The 25,376-nt window shown below is 43.2% G+C and overlaps 1 protein-coding gene across 2 annotated transcripts in view; it reads right to left on the bottom strand.

The window, feature by feature from the left end:
* Nucleotides 1-4,469: 4,469 nt before the first annotated feature.
* The window catches only part of LOC119436482 (50S ribosomal protein L1-like), a 30,204-nt gene continuing 9,297 nt past the window's right edge, over nucleotides 4,470-25,376 (bottom strand). For both annotated transcript variants that reach the window (XM_037703339.2, XM_037703338.2), the window contains exons 5-10: nucleotides 20,776-20,868; nucleotides 20,641-20,712; nucleotides 20,276-20,396; nucleotides 19,381-19,499; nucleotides 11,102-11,189; nucleotides 4,470-4,671 (exon numbers count right to left, since the gene is read on the bottom strand). In XM_037703339.2, coding sequence (XP_037559267.1) covers nucleotides 4,544-4,671; nucleotides 11,102-11,189; nucleotides 19,381-19,499; nucleotides 20,276-20,396; nucleotides 20,641-20,712; nucleotides 20,776-20,868 — 621 coding nt within the window. In that variant the 3' untranslated portion in view covers nucleotides 4,470-4,543. The remainder of the gene's footprint in view (nucleotides 4,672-11,101; nucleotides 11,190-19,380; nucleotides 19,500-20,275; nucleotides 20,397-20,640; nucleotides 20,713-20,775; nucleotides 20,869-25,376) is intronic.

Here is a 25,376-nt window from a genome sequence, read left to right as displayed (position 1 = left end):
GACTTTGAACCACCCCTCGGGCTTGGTGAAATAACATAGCAGTCTGCGGGTAGCATACGCTGCTGTGAACATCTTAGCAAAGTTTTGCTGTCGTAGGCGGCGCGTGGAGCTTGCAAGTGGAGCGCGAAGGCGCCTTTCTGTCAAACACTCTCTTCACAACAGAAGCCATGATCCACACTCTTTTGTGTGTGCTTTATGCTATGTGCTTTATGTCGTAATTAAGCACATTCCCATACGCGGCTGCTATTGGTCGCTGCAGTCGGCAGACGGGGTGCCGCCACGAGTTCACTGGCTAAGCGCACTGCGGGTCGATGAGGACAACCGCGTTTGGCTTACATTTAGCGCGGCGTAGGCACCAAAATCGGAAGTCGTGGTGTCTACGTTAACATCCAAAATGAAATTTGAACTGCGCGCCACGGTGACATTTCGAAGGCGGAGCGTTCTCAGTGCAAGGCATTGAAGAAGGAACAGGAGCACAGCGGAGGCCGTGTTTGATTGCTATTAACTCCACTTCTGCTTAACGCATTGAAGTACTTTTTATGGCAAAGTATTTCTGAAATAGCCTATTTTCACTTCAAATGCCTTTCTCCACCTCGGTAAACAGTGGTTCGGGGCCTCTTTAATGTCCATAGTCATCGATTTCAGACAGCTTTTTATCGCTGTCTATGGACCATGACATGTTGCCCTCCTTCAACCCCATTGCATTTGATATTTTGCATTTCTCAAACCACTCCACTACAATTGCCAACAGGATGAGGCTGACGTTGCACTAACCACTTTGGCAGTCCGTCCTGCGGCACATGCGTCTCCAAAGCACCAAAAACACGATGCGACTATGCTGCCGCTCACTTAGCATGCCAAATAGTCTTAAAGTTAGCTTTCGTAATTAAGGGTGCATTGTTGTCACAATGCTATGCACAGACTTGTTCTGCCTGCACCTTGTGATGACTGTGGCAATGATGCTGGCTCTATGGTAGGTTGTTGCTAATGCTGCGAACATGGTTTTGGCTTTCATACCTGATTTAAACGAGCAGGAAATTTTTGGACCATTTTTTTGAAAAAGGGGGGCATTAGAATCTGGTAACTATGGCAATAGTTCATTGTGAGCTTGTTTTTGCTTCAAAATTTGCCAAAGGCAGGCTAAAAATCGGCATTTTCTGTGGGAGATAACGTGTCTGGCGCATTCATTGTACCCTAGCACTGCCAAGAGACGCTGCAGCCATTGAAGTCATGATGATGCTATTTAGGTCGGCAAGCATGTCTGCACTGACCAGTAAAGTCAAAATTATTTGGCAAGGGCCAATTTTGGGATTGAAATAACGAATGGCCCATAGAAATATGTGCAGGAGTGGGAATGCCCAAAGTAATTTTTGAGCAATTTTTGTAGCAGGTAAAGCTTTATTCTGAAGCAGATTAGAGCAGGTACATTCTGATCCTAGAGCAGTCTGTAGCATATATGTCTTAATATTGGAGCATGCATATTTTAGTTTAGAGCATTAATGTGATTAAGTGGGGCAACAGTCACAAAACCTTGCATTCTGCAAATAAGTTCAAAAGCAGCCCAAAGGCATTTTTCATACTATTAAATGCTCGTGAAGCGGTGTTTTCTTTTTGGTGTTTTCCAACAGATGTGCAGAAGCTAGGGTTAATGAACACTACAGTGTTTATTAAAAAAACATTTCTATATAATGTAACAGCACGAACTAGCTCAAACTAGGATTCTGCATGTGACTGACTTCACTTTGCCACTCACTAGAAGCACTGCGACATCTGGAGTTCACATTGAGTGATTGAGTGTATGCCCCCTGAATTAGTTAAAAGTAGTGACATTCCTCCTGTCGTGGCCTCTCCATCAAGTCCCCTCACCAAACATGTCTTCCCACGCTGCTCACATCCTCAGTTTGCTCATTTGATAGCGCTTCGCAGCACTGCGATCACTGCGATATCAGGATTCACGAATGCTGCGACTGCGGTTTCTCTGCACTGCAATCAACAGCAACTGGTTACTCAGCTCAACAGCAACTGTCATGGCACTGTAGCAAGTAAAAAGGGGGGAAAAAAAAAACTCTGGCAGCAGTGTGCCTGTTTTCGTGGAAATGGCAATAGCACAGCCCTGTGACTCTGCTCCACCAACAGGGAAGCGCAGATAAGCCCCGTCCTCACTTGCCCTCACTAGATAAAAAGATTGTCGTTAGCTTTACTTTTATTCGGGGGGCCTAATTGGGTGCAGATGTTGGTGCCCACTGGTGACCAGAACAAGAAAGCTTTTTATGCAAGACCTCCGAGAGAGAGAGAGAGAATAAACTTTAATAAAGCACGCGAGCGTAGGTAGCTCCTCCACTCTGCAGTGGGTGATCCGCTCAGTCCAGGAGTCCAGCGGCCTTAGCTGCCCTTCTCGCTCGATTGACCAGGTTGAGCTGGTCCGTCGAGTCGGAGCTGGACAGCGCTGCCTCCCATTGCCGTGTGGTGGGGTGTGTTATGGGTGTGAGCTGTGGTGTGTTTGCGCAAGCCCATACCATGTGGTAAAGTGTTGCACATTGATCACAGTGTGGACATTTATGGGAATACAGCACAGAGTGTATGGCGTGGTAAAGACTCAAATGTGGATATGTGTTTGTTTGGAGTTTTCGCCATATTACGGCTTCCTCTCGTGTCAGAGCATTATGAGGTGGGGGTAGTGTTCTTCGTGAAAGGCGATAGTGTTGTAGGATGTGAGTGTAGGTTAATGGTATGGGCTCTGGTTGGAACTGCTCGGCGCAGTCATCTCGCGGCTCCCGGTGTGCATGCGCTCGGGCGTAGGCGTGTGCCTGCCGATTGCCGCGTAAGGACTCATGCCCCGGAGTCCACACGATTTGTATGTATGGTGGCAGCTGGTGCGCTCCATTCAGAATGCAATGTGCAGCCCTGGAAATTTTGGCCCTGGAGTAATTTCTGCTTAAGACCTCCGAGACCAACCACGCAACGTCCTCCACTGCACTGGCAATCTTTCGCTGGAGCCAAAGCTGTTCAGGCGTAGCGTGGCACAATTTCTGTCAGTTTTCTGCTTTTGGTGCAACAATTTGCATGAATATCAAATTGGTGCAGCATTCCTGCCTCTGTATATAAGTGCTAGCAGGGATCAAATTAACCAGATTCAAATTAGTGCAGGTGTACTGCACCATGAAAGGTATGGCAGGTTGCATTCATCAGTGCCAGCTAATAAAGGTGGGCCTCACGAGGTTGTTACCTGAATCTCAATTTGACCTATCCTCACAAAATGAGGTGGACGTGGGGCTGGCAGCTGCTAGAAATTCTAAGTGAGGTCAACATTGCATGCGAGTTTAGGTTGGTTGAGGTCAAAGCTTTCTGCATCTGCTTAGGTGCACACGTGCTCCTCCTGAACAAATGAGGAAACTTTTACCTAAGCAATAAGGTGGCATGGGACATAGCATGTTTCACAGCCAAAATCTACTACATAGAGAACAAACTTTTTCATGAAGCATTGCGTTAAATTTGCTGTACCACGGTTCTGAAGCTTGTGTATCAAAGGCATCGGACCATTTTTACATGCTTTATGAACAGGGAACACATAGTTCAGCATTCAGTACATGACCTCAAACCTACAAAATAAGGTTTAGTTGACATAACAAGGTTGAGGAGAGGTTGCTGGTGGCTGCTAAAAGTTGGTGAGGTATCTTGAAAGCACCTCAGCATTATGGGATAAGGCTGACTGAAGTCAACAAACCTGATTGGAAGTTGAAGCAGTCAAGTGTAAGGTCATTTGACCAGCTTTGCTGGCTATACCAGATCCAAACATCTAAAGCTTACTATCAACTAACTCTATGAGGCACAAGTGATATGGAACTGGAAGTGTGAGCAAGGCAATCTTTTGCTGTGCTTGCTAATTTCGGACACCCGCTTGCGTTCTCTATTTCACCAAAATTCCTGCCAGAATATCAAGCTTCTCATTTCTGTCTGCTCTTTTATTTGAGTGTCATGACTGAAATGAAAACAAGACGTTGCATTACTACGGAAAGAAAATGCTATGAATTACATGCTCAGACAAGATAATTAGCCCTGAACATTTGCGAACAGATAAGGAGACCATCATACAGAGTTGCCTCATGTGGATGAAAGGGCAATTTGGTGGGAAATTCAGACGCATTTCTTTGACCCTTCAGTAGCTCAAACAGATTCTAGTTAAACCAGAAAAAAGCCTGAATGACCAATGGAAATAGCTGGCCAGCCCACCATGAAGATGGATAGAAAAATTTAAACCAAGGCCAGGAAAACATGTTCCAATCAGCTTGCAAATGATTTTTTGTCATTTTGATTGGATGAAGCACAGTACTGCCACCAGGATTAACTCTTTGGTATGGCGAATGAAAGAATCAGCGTAAGTGCTGCAACCTAAATTCCTTCAACATTCAAGAGTTGAATTTACCTCACTGTGGGGTCTTTTTCTTCCGGCTTGAGGAAAACTCGACCACTGTGAACAGCCTGTACTGCTTTATTTTATTATGTATTGCTACAAGAAACGATGTTCTGCTTGAGTTTGGTGTGTCTATTGATTCACTTTGACCTCAGCATCTTCCTCTTCCTCTGCATAATGATCCAAGAATTCGCTGCATGCAATCATAAACTTCTCAGTAGTTGGTGGACACTTCAGTTCAACTTTTGTGATGAATGTACCTACAAGGAACGAAAGTTTCAGAACTTGAGTATACTACTTCAACACCTTCAGACAAGGTTATATCAATTCAAGAAAAATACACATGAAAAACAGCAATTCACACTACTTACCTAGTACATGCTGTTTGTATAATGCATTTGCTTCACAGCAGCACCAGGCAGTGCCTGGTGCTGCCACGAAGCAAATACAGTTAAACCTCAATATAACGAAGTCAGTAAAATTGGCAATTTGCTTCGTTATATTGAAATTAGACTTTTACGCAAGTAAGTACAGTCGCTGATCGATTTTTCTTACATGGAAAGCGTCCGCGAAATTTTCCAAATTATTGGGCAATCGAAAAAAGCAAATTTGAATGAGGAAAACAATTGATTTTGCTGAATTTGTGGGTCGGCGATGAATGATACGGTTTCATGCCATGTCGACGATATCTTCACATCGGCAGCACGAATTAAGCGAAGTCAGCCACGATTTCGCGTACACTCCACCCCCGCGGCTCATAGTGTCGCCCGCACTAGGACGACACTATCGTGAAAAATGCTGGCAGCAAGGAGCGAATGCTTTGTCTGCCTCTCGCTTCAACAGCTCTCCGCAACTCGAGATAATGTAACCTCCAATACTAAACACGTGGGAAGTCAGCTTATGCCGTCTCAGCACGGCCACTCTTTGCACAGGCAGCAGATTACTTCTAAAGCAGAGTGCGTGGCTGTGTATGCGCTCAGCCGCGCTTACAGCCATGCGCAGCCACAGCCGAGGTGCACACCAACTTACCCCCATCTTATCACACTTAAGCTTTACACGGAACATGGCGCTGCTCTTCTTCGGTGGTCACTCCTGTTGCGCAGCACGCGATTTGAGAGGTGCGTTCGCAAGCAGCCGCTTGTAATTCAATCATTTGACCATCTGCTTCCGTGGAAGTTTCCATTTATTGTCTCGGTATTCCTTTGTGGTGGCAATGAAATTTCGTTATATTGAAATCGTGTGTAAACACACTTCATTATATTGAGGTTCTAAATACATGGTGTTTAATGAACAAGTTATAAAAGTTAGATACTTTGTTATATTGACAATAACAACATCGCAGTGATGCTCTATATAAAGTCCAAGTGCAATAAGATTGCGCCCCGCACATCCCATGCTGTGGGTGCAAGGGCAGGTGGGCGAGGGTGAAATGAGAAGGAATGTGGCTTGATGTGAGCTTAATGTTGGAGGTCATGTGACGAAGTGCACTCTAGGAGGAGGAGAGCGCGCATCTCCTCCTCTAGCCCAGCTGTAACTGTGCATGGCTGTCTGCGTGGCCCGTGTGCCATACTTTGGTGGTAATCTGTGGTGGGTGCATTGACTGGGCGAACAGAGATGGCAGGTAGCTTCCCGCACCTAGGGATGGAGGTTGCATAATTTCATCACATTTTTAAGAACCTTTTTAACTAAATCAAGCTGCAAGAAATACTCCTTTGATTACAGCAAACTTTTCTAAGCTTTTTAAATGATATTTTTTACAGGTCTCCAATTCAAATATATATCTGTATAGCTACAAGATATACCCGTAAGTGCATGGTGTATAATATATAATAAACGACAATTTCCGCTCATAATACACAACCATGCATTTCTTTCGAAAAATGAGGTTTGTTTGGGCATTCTGGCATGAACAAAGATATGTCCAAAATTTTTCACAATTAGAAATCCATGCAATAAGGGGTTAAACTCAAGATATGTGCAGTTTGATTTCTTGGTATACATAGGTGTCTGGCAGAAGCTGCCTAGAATATACTTTGATACAGGTTTAAACACCGTGTTTGCAGCTAACTTCAACAGCATACCCTGACATTGAAATCAACATGATACATTCTATGACTCGTAGGCTCTCTCTGACGTTCTGAGAGGACTGGTTATGTTATTGATTGGGTGCTTGCAGAAAGACAGCATAATGGGAGAAGAGGCTGCTTCTTGGCTCCACCCTTTCATGCGTGCTGCCTGAAAGCGATTAGCATGAGTTTACACCTGGAACCACAGAGCCATGACGAGGTATTGGTGTGTGGCATCCATTGAAGCAGAGGAATTGGACAGCGGAAACCCTAGCTTTCCCTTTGTTTCCGCACATGGGGTCCCACGATGAGTTTATTCGCAACAGTGGATGCAAGGAACGGGCACCAATGAGATGCAGCCGTACTTGCTCGTTGCATCTGGCAGCACCTTGTGGTTAGCAGAACCTTGTGTGCACCTAGCTGAAGGATATAATATGTATTATATATGCCTGCTTACGGGCAAAGGCTTTCGCAAGACCAGACTGATGAGTACATGTGACCACTGCGTTAGGCTAACTGGGTAGCGGTTCACCAAGCTCAAAAAGTCACGGGAGTAAAGGTCCCCACATCCAACTTATAGCAAGCCTTTGGAGAATTTCTTGCAGTGAGGAAGCACTCAGCGGTTCACAGCTCAGGGTTGAGAGGGTGTCCAAAGGGCAGTCAGAGGCTAACGTGGATGTGTCCCAATCACATGCGCTTGCACATGTAACTTGGCTCCAGGAGGGAGAAGTGCAGTTTGCACTGCAAAGTAGATCTGGTGCGCTAGTCATGCTTTCTATGTTCCTGCCGGTGGCGATTCCAAGAAATCCAGCTTGGCAAATGGCCAAGCTCGTGCAAGCCGGGGATGACGCATGGGAAGGCCCCTAGAACCTCACACAGTTGGGAAAAATATAATTGAGGAGTTTATGGCAGTCTGTCACTAGTGAAGCAGCAAGCCTCTAAAATGGCCAGAAGTTCACCGCTACATCACTACAGAAAGAGCCGACGGCTTCCATCTGCCACCATGCGACTAGGGCTGCATAAGTATACACGAAGAACAGCATCCTCAGCAATGCCCATCCTCTGCCCTCAGGATTGCCGAGAAGATGCCAAATCAATTCACAAAGCCTGCACCAGTTTTGCCCTTACACCAGATATTATTATTGCACATTGGCAAGTGCACAAGTGAAAGAAAATTAACTAAGAAAATGTCAAAGTCTGGTGCCAGAGCTTGAATGCCCCTCCTGCAAAGCACTAGAGGCCAGCTCTGCATTCTGCAGTAGCCACTAGAAGTATGCAGCGATAATACCGCCACTGTACAAATGGATCAGCTCACACGTAGAGACCCAAGAACGTCTCCAGGCCCTCTACGAATTTGCAAAAGAGACGGGTATCCTGTGAATAATTTAAACCTACACAGCTAGTTCCCACCCATTTCCCTTCTCAACTTCTTAGAGACCCATTTTCTTTATGCTTCTGTCACCCTCTTAACTGAGCCATGCTAGCCAAATAAATCATTAATGAATTACTCATTTGTTCCAGAGACTGCATTATCCCACTTCATAAGTTATAAGCGAGTGAAGCCAAGCGAAAAACGTTGCGACAGTGGGAGAGTTGACTGCATAGAAACCCATTACAGGAACAACACTGTTCATAAAATGAAAACTTTCTGATGTGTTCCGGGGTCATGAGGCATTTGAGGACATAATGACAACTTCACAAAAAGCAACACTATTTCAGACAATATTCAATACATTCGTTCCAAATTTTCTACATAGTCCTCTAGCAGTGTTCAATAAGAGCTTCTGCCTCAATTATAGACTGAATTCGGCTTCAATAACTGCTGTATGCTCGGATCAAATAGTGCGTGCATTGATGATAAGCCCTGCATCCATGACCGTAGCATTTAGCAAGTTTTTAGCATTGTGTGGCTGTTTGTTAGTCTCCCTCTCAGTGATGCCCTCCCCACACATAGCGGTACTCAGAACATAAAACTGCACAAAACAAAGTACAATAAAGAGAGAAAGACGCAGTACTGTTTTCCATTCTGAATATCATGCACCAACTATTTCTAGAGCAAACTCTCTTGACATAGCAGGTTTATATATTGGCAACTAGGATACCACATTGAGGGTGACATGGCTACAGAAGTACACAGCCAGCCACACTAGGGTCGCACAGGTCCGTGGGTGGAATAAATTCCATTACTTTTGAGTGGCGCCTACCTGGTGCACCTACCTCTTGGCTCTGCCACCTGAAGCTGCTTGGAAACGGCCATCTTTGGCTATTCAGCATGCTCACTCATGATAGCCTCCACACTGGGAAACTCAACCACATTCCATTAACAATAACTGACTGCTAGCAGCACTTATTTCACTGTCACAAATCATAATTGGCCATGAGCTGTTGTTTCAGCCCGAAAACAAAAGATTTTGCCACAAGGTGGTGTACTCCTTGTGGATTGTGCCACAGTGTGGCTGTACAATTATTTTTATTTGTATTGAAAGCCCTCCCACATGAAGGTTACTAAATGAACACAAAGTAAAAGACCCGTCTGTTAATGTTGAGTCAAAAAACAAAAAAAGCCATGCATCTTCGTGTGTAAACTTGCAAAGATGCCAGGACAACCAAGAATTAAGAATGCAGGCAACACAATACCACTAATACGGGCACACGCAGAGCTTGTTTTCCAACTGTTGCCTGCTGAGATGTCGTGCACAACAAGCGCAAAGCAGATGCCAAGAAAATGATAATGTTTCTTTCTCCCAGATCATTAAAAGCATTGTCAAGGTGACATGCTTCATTTTTTGCTTTATATTTTGATTATAACATTAAGGCATACAAACTACAAGGTGGAAAATTGGTGCTCGTGATGCGATTCTAGAGGTACGAGGTCTTTCCCAAAATATCATGCAGTGAGTTGGCAAAAAAGTGGGAGAGGGTTTAGCGGTGCCACGCTCTCCTGCTCTCGCTTCTCAAAAGGACCTGGCTTACCTCTAGCATGAGCTGGACTGTTGTAAGACAAGGCAGAATTTTATAGATGGACTTTTTGTTTTACTATTTGTCAAGATGTAGATAGATGAACAGACAGAACAAATCATCAATATCAAATTTCTTGTGAAATTGGCCAAGAATGGTGCAGAAATTCATCAAATATTGCAAAAGGCCTATGGAAAGGCTGGCCTGAAGGAAAGACCGGTGTTCTGGGTTCAGTGTTTTTAGGAAGGCTGTGAAGACCCCAAGGACGATTCAATATCAGGATGCGCCTCCACTTTGTGCAAAGATGAAAACATTGATTGCGTGCGTTCTGTTGTGCTCTGTGACCACTGAATGACTACTAAAATTACATCAGAAACACTTGGTTTGGGAAAGTCATCCACTCACTAAATTTTGAATAAAAATTTGGAAATTAAGAAGGCTTGCACAAAGATGCCAAAACTGCTGACTCCTGAGCAAACGCTGTGATGGAAAGAATCTTGCATTGATTGGAAAACTTCAGACAACAGCAATGAGTTCTTGCAAAGAGTTGTCACCGGGGACGAAACTTGGATTTACGAATATACGACATTGAGCTGAAGTCACAGAGCAAAGAGTGCAAAAAAAAGAAAAAGCACTGAAGAACAAAGCAAAAATCAAATTCATATTGATTAGGTATGTTTTTTGACTGCCATGGAAATGTGCACCCCGATTTGTACCTAAAGGTCAATCTGTCAATGCAGCTTTCTATGTGGAGGTCGTGAAGAGTATGAAAGATCATGTGTGCCACATACGACCAAATTTGTCGAAAGAAAGCTGGTGGATTCTGCACCACGATAATACACCTGTGCACTCTGCATTGATAGTGTGCAAGGTTTTGGCACACAGTTCAATCACTTTGCTAGAACACTTTCCCTACTCGCCAGATTTAGCCTCCCTGCAACTTTTTTTTTGTTCTCCAAATGCAAACTAGTGCTGTGGGGACAGCATTTAGGGGATGTGATGCAATTCAAGAGGAAATGACACTGCTGCTGAAGTGCTTAACAGAAGAGAACTTCCAAGGGCACATCCAGCAATGGAAGAAAAGATGTACTACGTCTAATGGGGAGTATTCTGAAGGTTGACCACATCAATGTATCTGAAAGTTTGAGAAACGAAATTTTTACAACGTACTGCAAAAGCTTTTGGGACAGACCTCGTATATTTCTCCCAACCCAAAATGGCGAAATATTTCAATGGCGCAAATATAGGAAAAATTGCTCCCATACACCTTTTGAACATGTCAGTTAGTAGGAGTGCTCTGGAACTTTCTCTGAACCACTAAACATCAATTATTTTTTTTTTGAATGAATTAAACTTGTAAATTTAAATTTCGGGCTGAATGTGTGGCTTATACATCAAAGTTCAACTGGCTCCTCTGATAACAAGAAAAATGTGTCACCAACACGGGTATAAAACAAAAATAGAATGTTTTGTCTTTTGAACTGTTTTCACATTGCCTAAGCTTAACCTAGAGTATTCCTTATGTAAAACTCTGTCAAATGTACAGCTGAGAATGAACTCCATAGTTATTATTTTTGGTTCCATGCGCAATGCTGCTTATGAAATGCTTGGAAACTATATTTAACACAGTCAGTGTGTCAGTGTTGAAAGACAACAAGATTATTACCTGGATCAGTTCCTTTTGGCTTGAATCCATCAATATGAACTAGTAGAGTCCTGATATTGTCCGTGAGATGCTCAGTTGGCATGCTGAGCTGATTAAAAGAGAAAAAATGAGAGAGAGAGAAAAAAAAAAGAAAGGTCAGAAGACAGTGAACCACACATTTACAGCAGCTATTAAACTGTTAACACCAAAAATGTCAAATGTCCTGTGATTTTTCAGGTCACTAGTAATGTTCAAAATGCTTTATGGTTTACTATTTTTGTTCCCATCTGACCATACACCCCGATTGCCTTTCATTCTATTCATTTACACAACAAATGTAAGCTTGCTTTGCTATAGAGATGTTGACAAACATACCACTAGAAGACATTACTGAAACAATATTTTGCAGGCTTTTTTGTTTCAAGGGTCACACATTTATGCCTCCTTTCTCTGTTCAGGTTCATCATAACAGCAAACTTATTAATATGCAATGATTCTAAATGCTCATGCTTTGTCAGCTTTATGCCACCTGTGTTCTTTAACGTGCACCTAAATCCAAGGAAGTAGACGAGCTTTTCTTTTGCATTCTACTCCCATCTGAATGTGGCTGCTAGAGCAAGGAAACGAATTTGCAACCTTATGCTCAGCTGCTGAATGCCATAGCCCTTGAGCCAGCTTGGCGGGTTGTGGATGACAGCGATGGTGTTTTTTATGCACAAGATAGGTTACTTTCCTGTGTCCATTTTTATTCCTCCTTCACCAAGTGTTACGCGAGCTAATGCTAGGCACCATCCCCTAATCGTGTTTCATACATTTCACATGTTTCAAATCCAACCTGACTGCCAGTTTTCCCAGTAGCGAGCACATGCTCTGAATTAATCTTGACACCTTTTTAAAAGTGAGGATACTGTCTGGTATTAAAGGGCGTCGTTCATTCGAAAAACATTTTCGAATGAAACGTTTCTGAATGTGCCTTGTATGGATTCAATTGTTGGGAATCAAATACTGCTGCTGCGACTCTTTTGTGGCATTACCCACCTTTTTGTTGTTTGAACTGCATTCAAAGCTGTGCACTGTGCCCATGGGAATGACGCCCACCAACATGTTGCATTTGTGTATCGGCTGCCCTTAAAATCATGTGTCGCAATCATATGTCTAGTCTGTAGAGTCTCTAAGAGAAATCAATACGCTAGAGGCAAAGCTGGCGCCAGCGTCTGTGCAGATTTCTTGAGTGGCACTTTAACAAACATGGGAATCATGGTAAGTACTACATGGATTTGTGTTAAATATGTCTATCTGGCTTCGAACTCAGTTGTGAACTTATTATATGTATATTGGACTTCTGAAGCAGATTTTTCTGTATTCTAATCATTGTACAGTAATAATTAGCATCATTTAGCCAGTAATTTGTAGAATTTTATGGTTATCAGAACATTTCAAGCAAGAGCAACTGTTAGGAATAATAATTTTTTTTTAGAACTGGTAAGAATGGTCAGTGTTGCTTACTGAACATTGTCTAGATTTAGGCGGTGGAGGTAACATTCTGTAATGAAATTATTTGTAAAAATGAAATACTTAACTGCTCTAAAGAAACATTGTGAGAAAAATTGTCCCACAATGAACAATAAGAAAAAGCTGCAATGTGCTGTCACAATGAATCCGTGACAAATCATAGACCAATTCATGTGTTACCCATGTTTCCTATGGTGGCTGAAAGAGTGCAGCACCAGATTTCTCTAGAGTAATGTCACGCTGCCCAAACTCTGTCATAGTATCAGCGCAGTAATAATATCATTCTCTGCCTCCAGAGGGCACCGCAGCCCCATCAGAGATGAGATCTCTATGCTTTTGCTTCTGCCGGAGGAACTGCTTAATTCTGATGTTTAAAAAGAAATTTGGCCAGCAGCCAGTATGTTTATTTCAGCTTAAGAGTAAGTAAAACAAGTGGTGGAGTACTTGAAAAGTTGAAGGAAAGGACAAGTAGCCATAGTGCATAATTACCTATAGGCTCCCAGCTTTATGTACACGAATCATCTTCAGCTCAGATGTTCATGCCACTATTGTCTAGCGACTCAGCAAGTTTGTTTACCATATTCAAAGTGTTCTAGAGCCTCAGTTAACATGCCTCTAAATCAAAGTGCACAAGTGCTTTCGTATCCTACCTCTATGAAACATGGCTGAGAATCAAAGCCGTAACCTTGTGCTCAGGCCAACTGGGCCACCACAAAGGTGGCATCGGCACCAATAGCACCACTTCATTAATTTTGCGGCTGGAGTGAAGCCTTTATGAGCCTACATTTATGGGCACCACAATTAATAAGCGATTTCACATTAGTCCACATACTACTCCAATAACATTGGGCACGTCAGCTGGCCTCCTGTCCGGATCATGCTAAACCTGCTGCTGCTTTTTACACAAATTTTGCTCCTAAAGACAACGAGAGCAACCGCTGTTAACAAGGATTCTTCATGGCCGTTTCTTCGCGCCGCCATCGACAGCGCTTGCGCAGCTGATACGCCCGGATATCGGCTCACGTGGATGCCACCGCCTTCATGTTCTTCGGCGCCTGCCTTTATAAGAAGCTCGCCGCCAAGGGATCACTTCAGTGGGCACGTCAGCTGGCCTCCCGTCCAGATCATGCTAAACCCGCTGCTGCTTTTTACGCAGATTTTGCTCCTAAAGACAACGGGAGCAACCACTGTTGACAAAGATTCTTCATGGCCGTTTCTTCGCGCCGCCATTGACAGCGCTCGCGCACCTGATACGCCTGGATATCGGCTCACGTGGATGCCACCGCCTTCATGTTCTTCAGCGCCTGCCTTTATAAGAAGCTCGCCGCTAAGGGATCACTTCAGTGGGCACGTCAGCTGGCCTTACGTCCGGATCATGCTAAAAACTCACTGCTGCTTTTTACGCAGGTCAGTAACACTTGTTCTACGACTAAAACAAGTAATCGTTGCTTAGTCCAGCTGACGTGCCCCCATAGTGTTTTATGCCTTTGCTTGTATGTGCAAAAAATTTTCATTTCATTGCTCATGTTGTGCGGTGACATCGAACCCAACCCAGGCCCCATTACGGAACAGTTGCTAAAACAGCTTATTGATGGTCAAAAGAGCATTCATCAAAGATTCAACAACATCGAAGCTAAACTAAAGGAGGCCGAGGTATCTGTGGCAATAGCGAAGGAATTGGGGGCGAAGGTTTGTTGCCTAGAGAAAGCTATACAAGATGTGGAGAGAAAATTAGCGGATATGGAAGACAGAAGCCGCAGAAATAATCTTATTCTTTTTGGCATCCCCGAGTGTACATAAGAAACAACGGCAACCCTGACAGATACTGTGGTTACTGACTTATTTTGTGAACACGCTCAGTGTTCAGGTATCTTCGGTTGAGCGAATACATAGGTTTGGCAGGAAAAGATTGAACAAACCACGACCAATAATACTGAAGCTAATTGACTACCGAGAAAAAAGCAAACGCATTGAGAAACAGCTTCAAGCTAAAGGGAAAGAGCATATCTATATCGGAAGACTTTTCTGCTACCACTAGGTCAATTAGGAAGAAACTTTGGGATAGCACAGCTGACATTAGAAAAGAGGGTGGCAAAGTAAAACTAGTCTATAACAGAATTAAAATTGGCAACGATGTGTTTCAATGGGACTGTTCCAAAATGCAAAGAGTACGTGCCTTCAGGGAAGCACCCCTCACGACCAGACGCCATGACTTGCGAATCTCACAACATTATGTTGCCTTAATATAAATGCTAGAAGCATAGTTAACAAAAGGCCCGACCTTGAAAGTCTCATTTTTGCACACAAACCACACTTCACAGTTATCACCGAGACATGGTTACATCAGGACATTGCCGATTTCGAGATTACACCTACTGGCTACGGCAATGTGTTGCAATAATTTTCGATGAGTCACTAACTGTGTCTCGGTTGCCTGATATTGCAGGAATTGAATGCGTTATCTTGAAGGCCAACTTGCACAATTCGCGTTTAATCATTAGAGCCTTTTATCGCCCTCCAACCGCTGGAAGCAATTTCTTTGAAAGCATAAACAAGTTTTTGTGTGGGCACAGGAATCATTCGAGTTACGTTTTGTTGGTCGGCGACTTTAATGTCCCAGATGTGAACTGGTCAGATGAATTTCCTGAGGCACTTTCACCAACGGCCGAACACCTTGTTGATATCGTCCTGCTTCACGATCTGTCACAGTTGGTCAAGCTGCCAACACGAGTTCAGAGCGGATGTTCATCAACTTTAGATTTGTTCCTCACCAATTCAAAAACTCTCTCTTGCGATCCAATTGTCAGCATTTTTGATGGAATATCTGACCATAAAACGGTGTGCCTGGCAATGAAATTTAATCCTGTCTCCAAGGAAAAACGCGAAGAAAAGCTCGTTCCTGTGTTTGCACACACCAACGATACAGGTATCTTAGATGCCCTGGACAGTTCCTTTTCTAATTTCGTTTCTGAGTATCAAAATAACGCCTCTGTAGACACTTTGTGGAACCGCTTCAAAAATCTAGCTAATTTGTGCATAAACAACTTTGTTCCGTCAAAACGCTACGTGAAACGTCCTTCTAACCCTTAGATGACGTGGGAGGTTGTTCGTCTAGGGCGCAGGATTAAAAAGGCTTGAAAAAAGCATCAGCTACGCCCTTCATCGTCTACCATTGATACGCTGTCTCAGTTACGCATAAATTTGAAAGACGCCATTAAAAAGGCGAAAGACCACTACCAAACCATTCGCTTAAAAAGGTTGCTTGTTTCCTCACCGCACAAGTTCTGGCGTTATCTATCCCCCAGGAAAAAAACCACCCATCAGTCTTCTTTTGCAAGGGATCGCTGTGACTGATCAGGCGTTAATTGCTGATGCATTCAATGATTACTTTAGCTCGGTTTTTACCAGTGACGAAAGCAACGTTCGATGCTTCCCTGGTTTCGACGACAAACCACCTATTGACGATGTTCATATAAGAGAAGAAGGCGTCTTTTCGCTCTTGCTTAACTTGGATATCAAAAAGTTGCCTGGTATTGATGGTATTCCTACTGTCTTTCTCTACCGATATGCTGAATGGTGCTCGAAATACCTATGCCTAATATTTAGAAAATCGCTCGCCAGCGCTAAAGTACCCCACGATAAGAAAGATTAGAAACAAGCCATCATTACTCCCATTCCAAAGACAGACGATAAGTCACTTGTGTCGTCATATAGGCCTATTTCCTTGCTCCGCATTTGTGCTAAAACACTTGAGCATATCATATCCAAACACCTGTCGACATTCCTTGAACAGAATGACATAATTTACAACTGTCAGCATGGCTTTCGCTGAGGTATGTCTACCATTACTCAGCTACTCGAAACTATTCATGACCTTACGTTGGCCATCGACAAGTCCAGTCAAATTGAGATCATATTTTTAGACTTCGAGAAAGCTTTTGACCGCGTGTCTCATTCTAAACTGCTCTCAAAATTAAGACCAATACTTAAGAACGATTTGTTACTCACATGGTTTGCAGCCTACTTATCCTAAAGGTCCCAGGCAGTCACCGTTGGCCACACAACTTCTAAATCTGGCCCTGTGCAATCGGGAATCCCTCAGGGCTCTGTACTAGGGCCTTTATTGTTCTTGATTTTTATAAATGATTTGGTTAGGGATCTTCCTGTTGTGGCACGGCTTTTCACTGATGACTGCATTATTTATAAAGAAATCCGCACTCTGGCAGATCAGGAATTATTAAACAACGCGTTAAATTGCATAGACATGGTGTTCCATGTGGCAAATGAGTATTAACATTAAGAAAACCGTGGCAATGCAAGTAACACGTAAGGTTCAATCCTTTAAGTTCACTTACGTCCTCAATGGTACCAGTCTATCTGAAGTATCGAGTTATAAGTACCTAGGACTAATAATTACTCATGATCTTCGTTGGAATGATCACGTGACCTATATAATTAAGAAAGCTATTGAATGCTTAGGATATTTACGCAGATCTTTAGGTAAATCAACGACAGAAATTAAACTCTTGGCCTATAAAAACTTATGTAAGACCGATCCTCGAATACATCGCAGTAATTTGGGACCCCCATACAAAAACTAACATCCAAAAACTCAAGAAAGTACAGAGGAAATCGGTCAGATTTATTTATAACTCTTATATCCCCTACAGCCCTTTTACAGACAGCCAACTTGGAGAGCTTGGAGAGAAGGCGGTATCGTGATAGACTAAAACTTTTCTATTTTGTGTATCATGACAAATTAGGCATAGATAAGAATTTATACTTTCAACCAGTACAGCGACGGCAAACTCGATCCTTCCACTCCAGGAAAGTCAGTGAATACTTGGCCAAGACGAATGCTTTTAAAATTTCGTTCTTCCCGCGTACAATCCGTAACTGGAATGACCTGCCCGCTGAAGTGGTCGAAAGCCCCACTATTTCATTTTTCATGTGCGCGCTTGATCGATTGCGATAAGTACTTGCCTTCTATTTATCATGCGTATTTGTCATGCATTTCTGTTCATGTGCGTTCGTCTCTTTCTTTTTTTTTTTTGAAGAGCTGCGATGTCGAATATGCACTTTGTTATGCGCAGTGCCGGGTGCTGTTACGCACAACGTTAGGATGCTGTTGATACGGAATTGTTTTATCCTTGTATTGTTTCACCTATTGTATTGTTTCATAGCCACTCCTGCCCAAGGCCTGACACTCAGGCCGGCAGTATGTACCAAATTAATAAATAAATATATAAAAAGTAAAAAAACATTATTCAAAAATTCCAAATGCCCAGCTTTGAATATTCATCAGTGATACCAAGAGAAAGCTGTGATGAGGTTTAAAAGCTTTTGTAACAGCCTGTCAGCTGAACTAATTTTTGGGTTACAGCTGCTTACTATAGATATTCGAACAGTGAAATTTCTGAATCGAACTGAATACAAATATTCGAGAGAAACGACTACCGACTATCAAATATTTTATTTCTAGAAACAGTCAAATATAGGTCACGTCTAGCCCTCCTCGTTAAAAAAAAGGGGGGGGGGGTCTTATTGACATTTACATAGATTATTTACAGGCATATTTAAATGCAAGTATTGCCATCCATAAATGAACGTACAGTAAACCATGGTGTAAGAAGAGAGGTGCTCCGACGGCGCGCCTGAGCTGGGGCGAGAGAGCGGCCACTTCGTGTGACCGGAAGTGAGCGCCGCCGCTAGGAGCAGCACGTGTTCAGGGGGCCTTGGAGCAGCGGCACAAGAGTGGATAATTTACGACCTCCTTCAGCATTGAAACACCCATACCTAAAGATATGCAATTTTTCGTTATTCAGACGCCAAGTCCTGAGCAGGTAGAAGGTTTCATGCCACTTACTGTCAAAATACCGTCATTTCCGACACGAGAGAGACGCGTCGTCTGCTCGAGCAGACGGCGCACAGCGCTTGCCGCTGCTAGGTAGCTGCTGCTTGCCGCATCAGTATCAATCAAAATGTCGGCAGAAATATAAAGGGACGTTCCTCCAACCAAATACTAGAGTCGTTTTAAGCAGGTGAACGACACATATGCATCGAAATAAAGCACCTCTGCCGTGCACACCCATAGAAGCGCCAGCAAAGCGAGCGAAAAAGTGGCCCCCAGAACATGTGCTGCCCCTTGCGGCAGCGGTGTGAGTAAAGTCACACTAAGTGGCAACGCCTCGCGCCGCCGTCAGATCACCTGCCTTCTTACACCGTGCAGTAAACTGAGGACTTTGCAGGTGTGAAACAACTGGATTCAGTTATCAGGTGCACCATGACAATGACAATGATGGAAAAAAAAAAAAAAAAAGAACAGGATGTCACCAGATGCATGTAGTTGGCAAGCTCATTCAAGGAGAGAAGTATGATACTACAACACCACACATTGTTTAAAGGGTTGGAAACATAGTGCAAATTGATAAAAAGTAAATTGTTTTGCTTAAATTAACACAACAAATTCACATGTAGGCTGCCTAAAAGTAAGGCATTCATAATGAATGACTGAAAATTATTGAGCAGCAGTTATCTTCCCTGTGCGTTCACTCAGGAACTGGTGCCCCCCGCATAGTAACCACAGTTTCCCTGCAGCAGACTCATTCAGAACAATCTTGACTTTTATCGTTCGCTTTCCTTTGAGACTCCATTATGTGGTGTTATCCCGTACACATTCGAAATAAACGAACATTCAACATAATTCTTGAACTGAATATGAATCGAATGGCAAGGACTATTCAATTATTATTTGAAATTTCGAATATTTGTACACCCCTACTGCTTACTTTTCCAACAGGAACTTCCACGAAGCCGTAGTCTAGCTCTTGCTGATCACTCTTGGAAGTGAAATCAACACCTTTGAAGTAGCCTCGCACCAAGCCAGGCAGGTCATTGGTGACTTTTCCTTCAACATAAAAGTAAAAAAATAAGAAATTGAAATTTAGCTACAGTCATGCCATCCAAGTTTGTGCGAGTCTTTCAATGACTTAACTATGAAGGCAAAATGTTAACGAGCTTTAAAAATGAATACTGCTAGAAAATGCAGGCAACTCTACATCTACCATAGATGGCCATCACATTGTGGTAGCACTGTCAACTGCACAAGCTTGGCAATTAAGACAATGATATATTTATAAAACTCTGCACTTGGGAAACAGGCAGCAGAAGTGGCATTGATAGCTTGTCCTCCGATAGTTCTCATATCAATCAAGCAAAAAGATTTCCTCTATCAGCCAATCAGTGTGCACTGTTGGGGAACGATGCTCATGCCAATCAAGGCCAGAATATCAATGGTGATTGAATGCCTAGAGATGCAAGCCATCGCTATTGTATATAAACAATATCAGATTACTTCCCCACAACCATCTTTTTTTGTTTCAGTCTATGATTCACTGGCTGGCACATGATGTATTCAAATTGGGCCTGGGGCTGTATTTCCTAATGATGCTTGTTATTTCACATTCCTTTTGCCCTTTGTCATAGGCTCACATGAAGCCCCACCCAAACTATTCCAGGAATTAGCTAGTTGGCGAGACAGATGATAAGAATGGAATAAAACAGAAAGAAAAGAACCTTTACAAAATACAGCCCCTGTTGTTTAACACACACACAAAAAGAAAAAAATAGGGGGGGGGGGGGGGGTCACAGCAGTATGCTTGGTAACACTTTCCACGCACTTACCGTTAGCTAGCAATGGTAACTTTGTTTTGAGCAAGCCTCTTAGCTGAGGCAGATCTTGCATAATGTCCACATGTGCCAAAATATAGTCAAAATGTTTTGTGTCTAGTTCCCCAGTAAGTATCTGCAAATAAATTTTGAAAGCGGTCTTAATTTCTGGTGAGTGAGATACACCAAGATTAGGAAGGAAAAACAGCCAACAAATCCATATATGACCACATGCACCTAACATCTTGTGCCTCACAAAACATTATTTCAGTCTGCATGCATTTCACTTGCAGTGTTCTACACAGTGGGCACTCATTTTATTTGACAGGGACAATCAATGTTCAAATGTCTTCCAAGAAGTTCATTTGGCCTTGTCTTACCCTTTTGATGACAGTTGTGCCACCTGCCACTTCTGCCCCTGCCGCAAGTGACTCGGAAGCCAAATCAGTGCTCTGCAAGGCAATAATTGTAATGTCTAAACACAGTGCCCAATTTCTCAATTCGTTATGGTATACCTTGCAGAGGGCAATAATCCTCTTCTCCCTCTTTGTGATAGAGAATGGATGATTGTAGAGCACAGTACCCGAAAAATCTTCTCGAAACTTGGTCTGTATTAATGAACAGAAACATAATGTCAGAAAAAAAAATGACAGTCTTAAAAAGTTAAAAAGCTAGTTGATTTCAATGAGAACCTGAAAATGCAAGGAAAGCATTCTCCTTGCATTTTCACCCTACTGTTATGTGCTCAATACAACTACTACTTCCTGGTACAGCGATTATTTAAATTATTTTGAGCAGATGGCCATATCATTTGCACTTTATGAACATGCCCTTGTGCAGTTTCCTTGTTTGGAAGCCACCACATGACATTATGCTTACAGTGGTAGACCAGTGGACAATGCAATTGCTGTAACAAATGTGATTTTAAGGCAGCAATAAATGCTCAAAAAAAGCATTCTTGGATCTTTGTGGCACTGATACCAAATAACAGGTTCTTATCGTGCACTTTAAAAATTAAATTATGGGGTTTTACGTGCCAAAAGCATGATCTGATTATGAGGCACGCTGTAGTAGGGGACTCCAGAATAATTTGGACCACCTGGGGTTCTTTAATGTGCAACTAAATCTTAAGTACACGGGTGTTTTCGCATTTAGCCCCCATCGAAATGTGGCCACCATGGCCCGGATTTGATCCCGTGACCTCGTGCTTAGCAGCCCAACACCATAACCACACTAAGCAACCATGGCGGGTAGGGAAGTATGCAGTGACAGCATTTGTACAAAGCTCACTTTTGTGCATAGCCACCACTGGTAATGAAACATGCAACTTCTTTGTCAGTGCTGAAGTAGCAGACCAGCTTGTGTTCCATGTGCATCACAGCAATCTTTCACAGAGCATGGCAGTTGCCATGGTGATATGGTGTATAAAAAAGAGACAAAAATTTTAAATGCCATAACAGCAAAAAGTAGCTTGCACATTAGTGCTTATGTCGCCATGTGTCTGAAATATGGCTGCGATGGTGTAATAAACATGTTCATGTTTTCTGAAAGGCGAAAGCCATCTTTTAGAGAGTAGTCATGTGTTAAAAAAAAAAAAAAAGTGACACTCTAAGCGAGAAAATGTGACAAAGCACGCTAAGGATAAGGAATGCCAGTGCATTAGAGTGGAACTGCAACAGGCAGTTCCACTCTAATGCGTAGGTAGACATGACATCAGAGCACTGTTTTCAGATGCAACCCCCTTTGTGCACTGTCACAGAAAAATCAACGAACTACCTGTTTCCTGCTTGCTTCAGGTTAAAAATGTGTTGATGGAGGTTTTTCGACGAGATCAGAACGGGACACTCGTCGAGCAGCATCGGAAGTCTTTACCACCTTCTCGCCTTGCAACGTTTTTATATAAATATGCATTTGGTGCCGCAGCTAAATGTCGCGCTAAACATAAGCCAAACGCAGTTGTCCTCAGCGAGCCGCAGTGTGCTTAGTCACTGGACTCGTGGCGGCCGCAGTGTAGCTGACCGCAGCGACCAATAGCAGCCGTGTATTTGAGTGTGCATTATTACGAAATAAAGCACACAGAAAAGAGCGAGGATCATGGGGTCTTTTGAAACGAGAGCTTTTGAGAGAAAGACCACGGACCACGTACAACAGCAGAGCTTGGCTGAGATGTTCACAACAGCGTAAGTTTTTTCAGTAGCCACATTTAGTAATGATCTATTTCATTTTCCATTCTTTTCATGCTTCGTCACTGCCTCAAAAGCCGCTGTGCTGCCATTATTGCCTGGATCAGCCACTCAGTACAATTGACAGGAAAATTATGAAGTAAAATAAATTGTTAAAACGCATCGCCAGAGATAAAAATTAGCTAACTAAATTGGGTACTGCACACACAAGGCTCATGAAGCAACTTTCTTCAGCTCAGATGCAATTAAATGTGGGTCAACAAAGAATGCATCTTAAGTATTGCACTACAGGCCATTGCACTTGTTGCTTTTACTAAAGCAAACGAGAATGGCAACATGCTTAAAACACAAGACTAGCTTGTATGAAGAGATAAACAGTCATACTCGAAGTTAAAAACCCTTAAAAACTTGGTTTGACATGCCAAGCAAGACTGAGGACCACAGGAAGATGGAGCCGAATTGATCAACAGTGGTCAGACAAGGGATGTCACTGGAGTTACTGTTTCAGCAAGGGCCAAAGTGCCAAATCAATCGAAAGGGACTTGTCCTCAGACATTTGCTGCCATGATGAAGACAAGTCCCCTTGCCGAAATGTTGGCTCCAGTGACGTCTTTGTCTGACCACTGTTGATCACTCAGTTTGAACAGCTCTCAGCTTGCCAAATAGGCACTGCTAAACAGGCACTAATATTTAATAATTACTGAATTGCTTGGTTGAGGAAAACACTTTACAAACACAAAACGCTCTACATCATGTTGGAGAATTGGCAGGAAGAAACGGGTTCAGAGGAATTCCATTACTTTCTTGGGGCTTACATAAGCAGCCATTTCGACTCTAAATGTTTAAAGGAGCTTATTTCGGATATGCTTTCTGTTTGCATCGAAGTTGCACAGGGCTCTGCAGCGGATTCTTTTTTGTTTATACCACCTCTTTCTTATTTCTTCCACCTTTTAAGCAATACAGATGTGCAGAAAGTTGCCTGAGGCAGATAGCACAACTCCACCGTTTAGTCACTCATTAGAGCTGCTGCATGAGATGCTTAAACTGAGGCTCTCAGTGGTGCAGCCCTTCATAAAAGACTTCACCCATGACACTGTTACAAATATCAAGAATACAACCAGGGAGCTTACATTAACTAGATAAATATATATAGCGGGGGATTGCTTAGGCCTGATTCCCACAGCCGCCATCCACCCCATCCCGTCAGGGGCCTTGTGTTTGTCAAGAGACAGCGTTTCTTTGCTGGTTGCTCCTCAAATACTGGATGCCAGTGAAAATAGCGCTCCCCCGATGGATGTCGATGCCGTGACAGGACTGATTACAGCTGTGTGAATGAGGCCTTTCATTTCTGGAGTGCTCATATTTGAGAAACTACAGTATTCATAAATGTTGTGCAACGCACACGTAATGCAGAGGTTGTGGGTTCATCTCTCGCCGGTGACAAGTTATCTTTTTGTCCTGTTTCATTTTCCCTTTTCCTCATTATTTTCTACATTTCAATTTCAACTACAGCTAATTACCCCTATGCTTTCCTAGGATTCATTGCCTGAAAGCTTTTATGGTCATGATTTTTTTTTAAATCCAAGGACACCTAAGCACTTCTTACGAGTTGTGAATGCGAAAGCATTAATGTCCAATTGAACGCCGCTGACCACTGAGTGGTCCTTACAGCTTTGCACTGCAAGTAATGCACCATAACGGTACGTGCTGCCCAAGCCCACAAACAGCAGGAGCAGCAGCAGCAGCCTGCAGTGCCCAAGCCACATGCCACCGACGTACTGCACGAGAGACCAAAGAAGCAGCAGTGGCCACAAAGGCCAGCAGGTGATAGCGGTACGTGCTGGCCAAGCCAGCAATAGTGACCACCCGTCCCGCGACTCGCGGGACTGTCCCGCATTGAGGGCTAATGTCCTGCAAAAGATACGAAAATCTTCAAAAATGCCCCGAATTTCACACTTTATTATTATTGTTTGTCAGTTCAGCTGCATCTGGCCACCCTAGCAGTTAGCTAGTGGCGAATGCTACTGGCACCAGCTGTGCCTGCCGTCCCCCCCAATCCCTGTTGAATTTGTTGCCGGTTGCCGAATTTTTATGTTGATATTAATAACTTTGTTTCGTGTCGGAGCATATTACAGTGATGTATAAAATAGTTTTGTTTACACAGATATGTATTTTGAACTTAAACTTGTATCAGTTACTCTATTTCTCTGTTTCAGAGATGACAGAATATTGCAAGAGAAAATTTCGCGCCAAAAGTTAAAAAATAAATTATTGTATTATTCATTGTGCTGTCAATCCCCCTCGGTCAGCATGTCCCACATTTCACTAGTAGGAAGGTGGTCACTCTAGCCAGCAAGCAGCGGCAGCCTGTTGGCTCGGACACCATGCGCCAGCTTCAGAGAGCGAGGGTGACGTGGCGTCGCAGCAATGCCCTCTCCCCTCACGCAACACATGGCACACTACTGCAGCAGGAGGTGTTCCCTTTGACCGCTCTGCTCCGTCGAGGCACGCTCATGACGTAGTAGCCAACGAGGTGCTGTTTAGGTTTTTCACTCAATAGAGCATTTGACGCTTTTGCATCAAAACTATGCCCCTCTTGTTTCCCTTCTCCTCGTTCATTCACAGCGAGCGTCTCGAATCTGGCAGCCTTGATACCGTTATAGGTAGGATAAAAAACCTGAAGGCAGCATGCTCAGTAATCTGCTCTGCCTTGCGATACAGGTTAGTAGGTACTTTCCTGCTCCATGTTATCGTAATGACAACCGTTTCCTGCTACTGCTGCCTTGCCCACTGTGTCTTAATCTTCTTTTTGCTTTTGTCGCACCTATACCTGTTGATTTGTTGGTTTGCGGTGACGTAGAAGCTAATCCTGGTCCTCTTACGAAAAAGGAAATGCTATCTGAGCTACTCGCTGGCCAAAAAACAATGAAAGC

This window comes from Dermacentor silvarum, chromosome 1, assembly GCF_013339745.2.
Source record: "Dermacentor silvarum isolate Dsil-2018 chromosome 1, BIME_Dsil_1.4, whole genome shotgun sequence".
In the NCBI taxonomy this organism is placed as follows: Eukaryota; Metazoa; Arthropoda; class Arachnida; order Ixodida; family Ixodidae; genus Dermacentor; species Dermacentor silvarum.
The sequence above is the reverse complement of the archived record's forward strand: the minus strand, read 5'-3'. Positions and strand labels throughout refer to the sequence as shown.